The sequence below is a fragment of the Rhinolophus ferrumequinum genome, chromosome 12 (genome assembly GCF_004115265.2).
Source record: "Rhinolophus ferrumequinum isolate MPI-CBG mRhiFer1 chromosome 12, mRhiFer1_v1.p, whole genome shotgun sequence".
Lineage (NCBI taxonomy): Eukaryota > Metazoa > Chordata > Mammalia > Chiroptera > Rhinolophidae > Rhinolophus > Rhinolophus ferrumequinum.
Window position 1 is genome coordinate 54,763,459 of NC_046295.1, and position 12,748 is coordinate 54,776,206.

General features: G+C 45.8%; 1 protein-coding gene across 1 annotated transcript in view; it reads right to left on the reverse strand.

Moving 5' to 3' along the window:
- The window catches only part of GABBR2 (gamma-aminobutyric acid type B receptor subunit 2), a 340,052-nt gene that overhangs the window by 151,698 nt on the left and 175,606 nt on the right, over positions 1–12,748 (reverse strand). Inside the window, exon 4 of the mRNA XM_033123673.1 lies at positions 8,620–8,721. Within this exon, the coding sequence (XP_032979564.1) occupies positions 8,620–8,721 (102 nt within the window). The remainder of the gene's footprint in view (positions 1–8,619; positions 8,722–12,748) is intronic.

Consider the following 12,748-nt stretch of genomic DNA (forward strand, 5'->3'; position numbering starts at 1 on the left):
AGTCCTGAGAAGATGAAAAGCACGGATATACCTGGATCGTCTTTTTGGAGTAGCAATTTATTGGAAGATTAAGGGGTAGAGGGAAACGTTTTGGATTTGGGGGATCTTATAAGTTTTTAACATGTGCAAACTCTCACAAAAGTTCCAGAATCATGCTTTTTAATGTTGCATAACTTGTATCTTTTCTTGAAAGTCCAGAGAATGGAAAAGAGAAATTTTGTGTTGGCAGTGGCCATGGCTTATGGCCAAGCCCTCCACCTCCCTGCCACAGATATAAGCACACTCTCCTCTGTGATTGAAAGGGCCTGGGGACAGTTTAAGGAGTACGGGGCGGGGGTGTAGGGGAGAGAGCCATGAACAGCACTGAAGATGAGATTGACAGGATAGAGCTGTGAGGTTGCAGAAAACCTTGAACGTGGCAGAGGGCAGAGTCTCAAAAATCCTGGCTCTTCCATGGATGCCTGACTTTGCAGAGGGCTGCCTGGAGTGAAAGTAGAAGACTCGAGGTCAGACAAAAGACAACTTCTCAGATGGCTAGACCATAATGGAGACCTATGTTCACACCCTTAAGAGGCCACACCCATAAGGGAAGGGGCAAAAATGGAAGGAAACAGCCCTGGGCTGGGTGGGAGGCCCGAGGATTAGGTGCACAGACCAACCCTGGGAGGATTTCCTTTCCTTTTTCCTGGGCCCATCTCATCTGTTGCCTAGAACCCCTTTGTCTCTGGGAGCTTTAAAGGAAGATAAACTCACACCGACACACACAAATGACTCAATTCAAAGAACTAATGTGTAAGCCCCGTTTTGCAGGGGATCCTAGCAAAGTCCAAATAAATGACAATTCCTGAGCTCTTTCTAGGTGTTGTGCTAAGTGGTATATCAGTCCCACCCTAGAAGTAGGTGCTATTATTATGCCCACGGTGAAAAGTTTCACTAGCAAACGGATGCCCAACGAATTCGGAAGCTTTCCCAGATGCAGCAGACACCACTGGTCATACGGGCTGGTGCACCCCTGCCAGCTGTGGTGAGGGTGGTCTGCTAACAACTCCCACCCTTTGCTGGGGAGCTGCCCTCAGCTAAGGGGAGCTTCCTGGCCCCCCGAGGCCATGTCGGGGAGGGTGTGGGGGAGCCCCACACCCTGCAGCAGCCAGGGACTGACGCGCACATGTAGAAAGCGTTAGCCCCCTTGCTGAAAGGTGAGACTAGCTCTGTAGGACAGGCTGTGCTCCAGAGACCCCGTGGGCCGGGCTAACTGGGTCTCCGCCAAGACAGCATTTTGCCCTAGCTTCCCTCTAGCCTCATCTGCTTCTCTCACTTTCTCCTAAGCACACTCTCAGTAAATCACTTCCGCAAGAATCTCAGGCTCTGTTTCTAGGCAGTTAAACCTAAAACACCAGATCACACAGGTAGAAAGTGGTGGTGTTTGCCTTATCTCCAGGTGGGTCTGGCCTGAGAACTTGAATGCTTGACCACGCCCCCGATGTAGTGCCTCCAGGGCTGAGAAAGCCGACCAGGCCTGAGCTGCAGGAGCTCAGCATCCAGTCTGCAGCAACAACTCATGGAGAAAAGTCCTGCAACTTTGAAGTGAGAAGACCTGAGAGACAAATGTAATTCTGAGACGTCAAAATAGCTGGCGCGCATCCGAAGAGCAAGAAAACAGAAGGCCACCCTGGCCTGTCTTCCCTGTGGCAGGAGTGTGAGGTCCTGCTAGAAAGTCAAGGTTGACCTTGACACTGACCTCTGGGTTATCTGGCAACTCCTGCCACCTATGCTTCTTGTCTTGGCCCATAGTCAATAGTTTTCTGGTTGCTCAGGGGCCCAGCCCCACAGACTACACTATCTACTCCACTGGACCGCTAAAAAAAAAAATCAAATGAAACCCTGTACAATGTTGTAGAAAGGGATATGGTGCTATGAGCCCCCGGATGACTGAGCTGTTAGAGCCTGGCTGAGACGCCAGCTGGGAGGTGGCCTGACCTGGGGCAGCGGACACAGGGGAAGGGGTCACTTTGGCTGTGAAACCTGGCATAAGCCTGAGAGGGTCAGCGTAGATGTTTCCCAAAGTCCCTCCTGGCTCTACCAGACTGATTCTGCACCTGGAAGGAACACTCGTTTTCACTGAACTAAAATTAGCCTCTTGTTTTTTTCCCCTCACCAGAATGTCCCTAAAGGCAGAGAAGCAGGAGATACACACCCTTAAGGAAGGGAGTGACGAGGGAATAGCTCGTGGCTGGCTGAGCATGGAATTTCTTTAAAGTTTATTATTTTATTTTAAAAATTCATGTACATTTAACATTCCAATAACATGTCTATGTTTACCTTAAGATAAAAATAATGCTCTTTCTTCCCAAGTCCCTGAGCAAAACTGGCCTGCTGGGAAGACGCACAATATTTATTCTAGCTTTGTGCCCCCTCGGAATGCTTGCATGAACCAGTTTCAGGCAGTTTCAGGCAGACCGGCAGGGCTCCTGGCCTCTGGGATGGGGTTTAATTCCCACTACGACTCTCTCATGGAGCAAAGCTGGGAATAGTCCACCCCAAGGCGTATCTTTGTGGTCTTCCAGTGACAGGCAGAATAATGGCTCCCCAAAGATGTCCATGCCCTAATCCCTGCAACCTGCGAATATGCTATGTGACATGGCAAGGGGGAATTAACATTGCAGATGGAATTCAAGTTGCTAATCAGTTGATTTATAAAAGAGGGAGATTTTGCTGTAATCTGAACACTGAATGATGGGTTGGGGACTGCTCTGGAGAAGACCGAGACAGCAACGGAAGGGAACAGAGGGGGACATCTGGAGCCTGGGGCTCTCCCCCACGGCGCGTGTCAGTGCAGCACCAAGGAAATACCTGGGGGTGATCCCCTGCAGGGTGGCCTCCCCCTGGCCTGGCAACAGTTAATGTGACAGGCCCCCGTTACAGGCCCAGAATGAGCTTGAAGGCCTGGGGTCTTCATCACACACAGATGGTTTTGTTTCCTGATTTTCTTCAGAGGAACTTTGATACATAGCTGCCAAATCAGCCTGATTAATCTCATTATGCAGTTCCTCTATGTTCTTGCTTACTTGCTTTCGCTTGGGTGATCTGTCCAAGATGAGAGACAGAGATGTTACGGCTCGCAATATTTTTGTGTTTCTGTCACTTCCCCTTTGTATTTGTAACAGGCTTTTCTTTATATATTTTAGTGAGATGTAGTTTAGAGTAATAATGGTCCATGAGTGTGTTATTCTCATGGTGAATTGTACTCTTATCTATAGAAAACGACTCTCCCTAACAGCTGAACCTTGAATTCTCTTTGCTCTAATATGAACACTGGGATTCTTGCTTCATTTTGATTTGCGTCTTATACTGTACCTTTGGCCAACCTTTGACCTTTGACCTTTTTGTGTCACTCCGGCTGCTGTAAATAGCTACGGTTCCTCGCAGCACAATCTGAAAGTCTTTGCCTTTTAACAGGAAGTTTGACCTATTTGAACTCATGGTCAGGATGATTATATTTTGGTTTGCAATTACAGTTTTTATTCTCTGGTTTTCACATTTGCTTTCTGTCTTTCAATACGCGGACTAGATTTTCTTTGCTTTTATCTTCCCTGTTTCGGAAGCTTCCTTTTGCATTATAGTATATTTGCCATTAAGTTATTCTAAGCCTTTTTTAGTTCATTATTTCTATAATTATGAAACTCATGAGCAAAATGCTCTCTTTGGAGTCCCTCTGCTATGTAAGACCAGGAGTTTAGCACCCATTTTGATTTTTACTCGTCTACTCCTTTGGCTCTGTTAATGGAATTTGGATTTTTATAATATCTCAATTACTGTTATTACAGTATCTATTTTTGTATTATATGTATGTTTGCTTTCAAAATGAATTTTTACATCTGTAGACACTTTTATAACAATTATTTAGACTTAGTTCTCTTTCCATGGGTTCCTGTGGTCCCTGCTCAGCTGTTATGACCTCAGCTGTGGAGTTTGTCATCATTCTAGACAGGTTGACGTAGAACTTCAAGGATTAACTTCTAGAAGGGCACATGGCTAGTGCATCACACAGAGGAAAAGATCTCCCCGCGGTTCCACTGTCTCTAGGATAAAATGCTGCAGAGGAGTCGAGGTGGCCTAGTTTTTGCGTATTTGTGGGAAATTTGCTTTTTTTCTGGCTTAGATACTTGTAGATTTTCTCCTTTATGTTCGCATTTCAAGACTTTTGCCATAATGTGTCAAAGTATGAGTCTCTTTATACCAATTCTGCTGGAATGTGCAAAGGCCAGCTGGTCTGCCCATACCGTCTGCACATTTCCTTATGAAATTGTTGATTTTGTAGTTACAGCATGGTTGAAGATTGGCAATTTTGTGTGGTCCACCTAGCACTTCTCTCTTGAGCCCCCTTAAGTTTGTCTCCTATTTAAAACAATAAAATCCTTATTTGAGACTAGTTGTAGATTTATAGAAAAATCGCAAAGATAGTATGAAGAGTTCCCATAAGTCCCTCACTCAGGTTTTTCTATTATGAAAATCTTATGTTAGTATGGTACATTCGTTATAATTAATGAGTCAATATTGATTCATCGTTATTAGCTAACGCCCATACTTTATTCAGACTTCCTTAGTTTTTTTCTCTAATGTCCTTTTTCTATTCTTGAATCTCATCCTGGACGCTATGTTAGATTTAGTTGTCATGTCTCCATAGGCTCCTTTTGGCTTAGGTATCCCTTATTTTTGAAGACCTAAACTGTTTTGGGAGTATTTGTCAGGTATTTTGTAGAATAGTCTTCAACTAGAATTTGCCTGATGTTTTTCTCGTGGTTAGCCTGGGGGAAGACTACTAAGGTGAAGGACCCCTCTTATCACATCATTTCAAGGGTACATCCTATCAGCAGGACTTACCACTATCGATGTTGACCTTGATCACCGGTCTGAGGTAGTGTTGGTCAGGTTTTCCACTGTAGAACTATTGCCACTGCCCTTCACACTGTACTGTTTGGAAGGAAGTCACTTAACAAGGGAGTAGTTCTGTTCCATCTCTTTGAGTGTGAGATATTTACATACATTATTTGGAATTCTTCGGCACAGGAGATTTGTCTATTCTCTCCTATTTATTTATTCAATTATTCATCTCAGTATGGACTCACGGACATCTAGTTATACTTTGGGTTATAATCCAATACTACTTTTATTTTATTGCTCAAATGTCCCAGTGTGGCCATTGGGTGCTCTTTCAGTTGGCTTCGGTACTCCTCTGGCCCTCCCCATCAGTGCATGGCGGTGTTGTGTTGCGCACTTCCTTACTTTCTGGCACTACAGGATGTTCCAAGATCACCTTGTCCAGAGTCAGCCATTTCTCCAAGGGACCCTGTCTCCTTTTCACAGAAAGTGGTATTAGAAACCAACATCTGGGGCTAGGTGTGCTTGCTGATACTGGGGTGCCTATTTTGTTTTTGATTTTGGTTCTGTTTCATTTGTCCTGGTTTTCCCTCAGGATCTTCTCAGCATCCGTACCTGTTATCTTTCCTCACAGTAAATTGATCTCTTTGACTATTTCCTCTGAATTCAGCGAGAGCATCTCAAGTTTGTCTTCCATATTATTGATTTTTATTTTCCTTGGCCTTGACTCTGCTCTTTATACCCCCAAAGGAGATTTTAATTCTGCTATTTGCTGTTTAGTTTTCTTGCTTGTCCTCTGTACCTCCTTCTCTATCTTATCCCACAGTAAACCAGAGATTTGGTTTTTCTCTGAGCTTTCCAGAAGTTCGTTTTCCTTGTTCTTGAGTATTTTATCCTGTATCCTCTGTTGGCTTTGTCTGTCCAGACTTGGTATTTTACTTACACACACTCAAAAAATTTTTGAGCAAATTAGATTTAGTTCCAGGTGATGGGGAATAAAACAGTGATCATGGCAGACAGAAACTGCTGCTTTCTAGAGCTTCCATCCTAGTGGGGGGAGACAGATGATGAAAAAACAACTAGGTAAAAATGGATAGCATGTCAGATGTTATGGGTTGAATTGTTTTCCCCAAAAATATGTTGAAATCTTAACCCCTAATACGTCAGAATGTGACCTCATTTGAAAACAGGGTCATTGCAGATGTAATTAGCTAAGACGACATCATACTAGAGTAGGGTAGGCTCCTAATCCAATGTGACTAGTGTCCTAATAAGAAGGCTGTGTGAAGAGAAAGGGGGAAAATGCCATTTGGGGCAGATATTGCAAGCCAAGGAATGCCAAAGATTGCTGGTGACACCAGAAGCTAAGACATAGGCATGTAAGAGCTCCAGAGCCTTCTAGAGAGCATGACCTTGCCAACATCTTGACCTGGGACTTCTAGCCTCCAGAATGTGAGAGAACAAATTTCTATTGTTTTAAGTTGTCCAGTTTGTGATACTTCGTTACAGCAGCCCCAGGAAATAATACAGATGTCCATCAATGAGATAGAAAAAGAAATTAGCAGAAAGAGAAAGTGGCAGTGGGAGGGACAGGGATTGACTTTTAAATGAAGCCTTCAGGGAAGGGAAATGTCTGGGAAAAGGGAAATGTCTGGGAAAATCTCTCTTGCATTCAGCAAAGAGGGATGAGAAGCAGCCATGTAGGTTCTGGGAGAAGAGTGCTCCACGCAGAAGGAGCCCTTTGCCAACAGACTGAGCATGCTGTCCTTGGCTCTGTTTCCCAGGCTTATGTGACATTGGAATCGTTTCTCAAAACTGCAGCTGTGTGGGACAGGGGAGAAAGCTGAGTCCTGGTATCGCCCAGATCCAGGTGGGAATTCCCACCTGCTGCTTTCCAGCTGGGTGACTTGGGGTGAGCTCCTTAACCTCTTTGAGCCTCCAATTCCCCATTTGTGAAACGGGGATACAAAATTCCGTCTGTGCAAGGGCTCTGGGGAGGACTAACTGAGCGAGTGAAGGTCAAGTGCTCTGCACAGGGGCCTGGCCCTTGGTCAATGCACTAGAAAGACAGGTGGCTCCTTTCATAATTGTTAACATTACTTCTGTCGGAGTTGGTCTGTGAGCAGAGCACCTAGTTCCATCCCCAATTTCTTGTAGACTTTCAACTAGTGCTTCTGCTCCACACACAAAGGCTCTTTAAATTTTAACGCCTGTAGAACTCTGCAGGGCTTCTGAGGCACAGGAAGTTATTTCAAGTGTGCACCCTGGGGAGACACTACATGTGGCAGGAGAATGTCAGCTCAGCACCAGGCCCCCCACCCCTCCACTCCAGGTGCTCCCCGTAGAGCAGGCATTCCACCCCTTTGGGTCCTTTGGGCCCCACACAGCCTGACTCAACTCTCAGACCACCCAGCCTGCTGGGGAAGAGCTTGGGCAGATGGGGCACCAGCTACCTGGGCTGCCAGCAGGCCCTCCCTCCTGTTACCTCATCTGCAGAGGCTGTTAGGGTTACAATGTCATATGCAGGTTGTGTTTCTGCTCCCAAGCAGGCGACAAACAACTGGTGCTCTGCTTTCCTTGCTCTCCATCTCTGGGCTTCTGTCTCCCCATCTCTCATCTGAGAGCTTTGGAAGAGCTCTGAAGTGCCACCTGCTCTGACTAGTGTAACCTGGGACTCGCCCAAGACAGAAGGGACCCGTCAGTAGTTGGCATCTGGTGACTCCATACCAATGACTTTCAACATGGGCATGAGGGAATGGAAGAGAGCGAAAGAAGAAGGTGACAGCTTAACTATGTCTGTATCTGCTTACAAACCCCTAGTAGCTTCCACTGCTCTCAGGATGAGAGACCAGACTTCTTAGCTTGGCATTCAAGGCTCATGGAAACTGGCTCCAAATGGTTGTCAGCCCCAGCATCTCTCCCCGGCCTCATCCCTGATACACGAGCCTCCTGGAATATCGTATGATTCCGAAGAGTGGTGAGCACACCTGTCCTGTCTTCTGATCTTCACCCCTCTTCCCTGCTGGGCTCCTACAGGTCTCCATACTGCTCATCCTCCATGGCCAGGCTCAAATGCTGTCCCTTCTCTGGGGCTTTGTCTGAACCCTCTCCCAGAGCAGGGCGAGTCACTTCCTCTCTTGTTCCCAGGGTCTACAGTTCCGGATTCCCCTGAAAAGTATTTCCCTTCCTCACCAGCTACAAGTGACCTGAGAAGAAGAGCAGCCTAATGGTGTCTTTGAGCCCAGGAGAGGGTCTGGCACGTTTGCCTAACGAACAGACATATGACAGTGAGGGACCACTTATACTTGGGTAACTTCTAGCTGGCCCTTTCTGTTCCTGGAGTGAGTGCCCTGGCGGGGGCCAGGGCCTGGGCTTTAGTTCCAACCACAGTACTGCCATGCTGTGGTTTGGGGCCCAATAGATCCTCTCTCTGAGCCTCTTCACAACAGACATGGTGCTAACTGTGCCCTACTTGCCCTCAGGCTGGGTTGACAGATATGAAACCACCGAGTGAGCTCTCCATGGCTGTGCACCTGGCACCCAAACCTTTGGCCAGTGCTGGACAACAAGCAAGAGGAAAGCCAAGGGAAGCCAGCTCCAGGGAGCTTCTCCCAATGTCTGAGAAACCAAGGATGAAATGAAACAGCTTAAAGTCGAGGCTTTTACATAGTCAAGGGATGTGGGGAACCCCAGGCCTGTCCTCGTCGGCCTGGACTCCAGGCGATGGCCAGATGCACCTACCTTCAGCTTCTTGACACTGGTGCAAGGGTCATTGGAGAAGCTCTCAGTGTCCGAAATCTCGATGTCCTCACCATACAGAACCCCAGTCAGGTCATTCCTCACCTGTCAGCAAAGAGAAAGCAGAGGGTGAGTATGCTGGTGGCCATAGGAAGCGCCAGTGCAGAGAGTGTCCTGGGGAAGCGACTCAAATGGTGGAGGCAATTTTGTCCGCCAACACAGGAAAGGAGTGGTTTTTATCTACATTATAAACCGGAGCACCCTGTGGGGCCTTGGAGATCCCCCAGACCCATCCCGCACTTGACACACAGGCTTGAGGAGGTTAGACAAGGAAGGGGCTTATTAAAGTTGTCCAGGACTTTCCTGGAAGAATCCAGATGAGCATCCAAGACTCTGGACTTTCATGCTGGTGGTTCTCTACAGCACTACATGACCTCCAAATCAGACTATTCAAATGTGTTTCGACAGTATTTATATTTTGCAATGTTTATTTGCAATATTACTTCAGTTCTTGGGTGAAGAAATAGCCAAGACGTTCAGATAGACAATGCAGAGTAGAAGATAGAGGAAGAGGTTATGGAACAGCTTTTGCCGTCAAACGTAACTACATGTCTGCTGACACACAGAATGACTAACGTCTATGTGCTTAGAAACCAGAGGGCTGGAAACTCCAGTGTTTATCAGGACCAACCAGTAGTGAAACAGCCTGTATGGGATACATTAGAGAGTGGTGAGGACTGTGGTAAAATTGGTGACCACATGTCTCATCTAAAAATGGCGGTCGTTGTTTGGCTCCAATCATGCTATGCCAGAATGGTGGTCCAGAGTTATCAGACCTTCTGATTTTGTGGGGAGAAGTTGAAAACCTAGATTTTTTTTTTAAACTTCTAAAATTGATTTTAAGTGTATTTTTCCAGGACCCATCAGCTCCAAGTCAAGTAGTTGTTTCAATCTAATTGTGGAGGGCGCAGCTCACGGTGGCCCATGCAGGGATTGAACCGGCAACCTTGTTGTTAAGAGCACCACATTCTAACCAACTGAGCTAACCGGCTGTCCCAGGAAACCTAGATTTTTAAAATATACGATCCCCAACATTCTAAAATGTTGATACTATTTTGAATTTTAAAAAGTAAGGGCCAAACCAAATAAATATGAAGTCTGTATCGGGCCCATGGTTATGGATGTACACTCTCTGCCATAAAGCAATGGAAACTGGAGTGTATGTTTTAGTAGAAGGAACCAGGTGGAGGTCGTGGGACCCAGGTTCCAGCTACTGGTCTGTCACTGACTTGTCTGTGACCTTGGCCTCTCTGTGTGACCCTTACCCTCTCAGGGCTTCGGTTTCTTCCTCTTTAAGAGATGATCCTTAAAACACTTCTTGTTCACACCTACTAGGATGGCTATTATCAACAAACAGAAATCAGCAGGTGCTGATAAGGATATGTAGAAATTGAAACCTTTGTGCACTGTTAAATATACAATTACTACACAATCCAGCAATCCCACTTCTGGGTATACACCCGAAAGGATTGAAAGCAGGTACCAGAGAGATAGTTGCACGCCATGTTCACAGCAGCATTATTCACAGTAGCCAAAAGCTGGAAGCAACCCAAGTGTCCATCCACGGATGAATGGATAAACAAATTGTGGTTTGTACATACAACTGAATATTATTCATCCTTAAAAAAGAATGAAATTTCGATCTTCTACAACATGAACCTTGAAGACATGCTAAGTGCAATAAGCCAGATGTACAAGGAAAAACATTGTATGTTTCTACTTATGTAAGATCCCTAGAGGAGTCAAATTCATAGAGACAGAAAGTAGAGCAGTGGCTCCAGGGGGAGTGGCTGTGGGAGGAAGCCATGAAGAGTCACTGTTCAATGGGGACGGAGTTTCTGTTTGGGATGATGCCAAAGTCCTGGATATGGAGAGTGGTGATGGTTGGACAATCTGAACATACTTAATGCCACTGAACTGCACACTTAAAAATGGTCAATTTTATGTTATGTCTATTTTACCATGATAAAAAGCACTTGTTGTTCCAAGCAGAATGCTTTAAATAGTCTGGCCCTGGATGTCACAGGACAGTCACTGGGAAACCACCACCACGGTAGGGGAACAAAGGAGCTTCAATGGGAAGTGCTGTGCTTTATTTCTTTAAAAGAAGTATGGGCAAAAGGTGAACATGTGTCAATTCTGGGTAGCGAGCCCATGGATGTTTGTTATTCTGTGCTTTTCTGAATGCTTGAAATACTTCGTGATAAATGTTTTGTACAAAGAATGAAACTACCACAGTCAGGGTGAAGCTTGTCCATCCTTAGTTTTTACTTCTATTTTGATGGAAGATTGGAAACAAGTCGTGTGAAAAAAGTTGACTTGGCCATTAAAGTTTATTTCTGCTGCCTCCAATTCTTTCCAGATGCAGGTGGGGTCCCCTTATCTGTTTTGAGTGTCATGAGAGTGTTGTGCAACCACAACTATCATTAAACATAGAAAATGTGCAAACTTGCCCCTGGTGGAAGGCAATACAGCTCAAAGCACACACTGCTGGGTCTGCACAGGCAGGCCCTGGCTCTCTACTTGCGTGCAACCCAAATTTAGGAAAACTGCTTGAGCTCTCGAGTCTCAGTCTTTTCGTCTCTAAAATGGGGGCAATACAGCATGTAACTTGCAAGGTTGTTTCAGGGCCCAGCAAAAACCAGTAAAGATGTGGAATGGCTTTGTAAACTCTAAAGTTCTTTATAATGCCTAAAATCTGGAAGGATCATTTCCAGAAACGAGGCAAGGCACCAAGGCCGGCAGTGGTTGGGGGTATCTATCTTCATATAAGTGTGTTGTGCTTGAAAGCTGTATACAATTACGGCAGATCAAACATCTTATAGGTGGTCAGAACACAAAACAAACAAAATCAAAACACCCCCTGATTTCACAAATGCGGAAACTGAGTTGTGTCTCCCAGGCCAGGGCTCTCTGCACGCTTGCAGGCTGGCTTTTCTGGATCCTGCCAGATACAGACGTTTCCTGAAGCCTGATGAGCCAGAACAGGTCAGAGAAGATGGTCAGTGCACTCAGCTTCTCACTGCCCATAAATTCAGCAGCAAGAAGTCTGTACTCAGCTCTAATATTTATTCTAATGGACTTTTTAAGGGACAGCAAATGGAGGGAACCAGTAGTAAATGGTATTTTAAAATAACCAAAGCATGGAAAAGAATAATGTAATTGATCTTCCTCACATGGAAAAAAAAATCCACACCTTCACATATGGATAGAAGGATCACTCAGTGCACTGATCAAAGATTTACTAAGTAAATTGGAAAACAAACAAACAAAAAAACCTCATCATTTTTTTTTCCTTTCTGGAACTGCAGGTATGTCTTGTTCAATGGAGCCAATGTCTGTTGGCAGTTTGCTGTAAACTGCATTGCTGCAAAGTGAATCCTATGTTTTTATTCACCTTCACTATAAAAGCAAACATATGTTCTGAGAAAGAAGCAACCCTTAATTCCCAAGAAAATAAAATACACACACATACACACATATTTAAGTGTGTGGGGTCCCACAGGGAGCCTAATCTCCGTATTGGGCCCAGGGAGGGAGCCATCAGGAGTCGATGTGCTGAAAGGTCCTGGCCATCCTGGGAGGAAGGAGGAGGGTTAGGCACTGATGAGCAGAGAGGGGCAGAGAAGAAGACTGCTCGTCACCTGGAAGAGAAGGCCAGCACTGCCAGGAGAGCAAGAAAGACCACGAGTAGGGCCCCCAATGCTGCTAGAAGGGGTATCAGGAGGGGCTGAGTCCTTGAAAGCCAGGGCCTTGGGGCCAACTCACAGGGCTGACCTAAGGAAGAACTCTCCTTGCTTTCAGAGCAGGGAACCCGGGTCCCAGCCACTGGAGCAAATCCACAAAAAGCATAAGTCATTTGGCACCACAGAGAGGAAATAGGTGGGTCAGAGCCACCGGAATAAATAACCTGGCATGGGCGTGGAGGTAAGAGCTGTTGACTTTTCCCCCCCAATAACTGGAATGGACTGTGGATATGAAGTCGTACCAGAAAGCATGTTCCTAAAGCAGTGGTTCTCAAAGTGTGGCCCCGGGACCAGTAACACCAGCAACACCGGGAACTTGTTAGAAA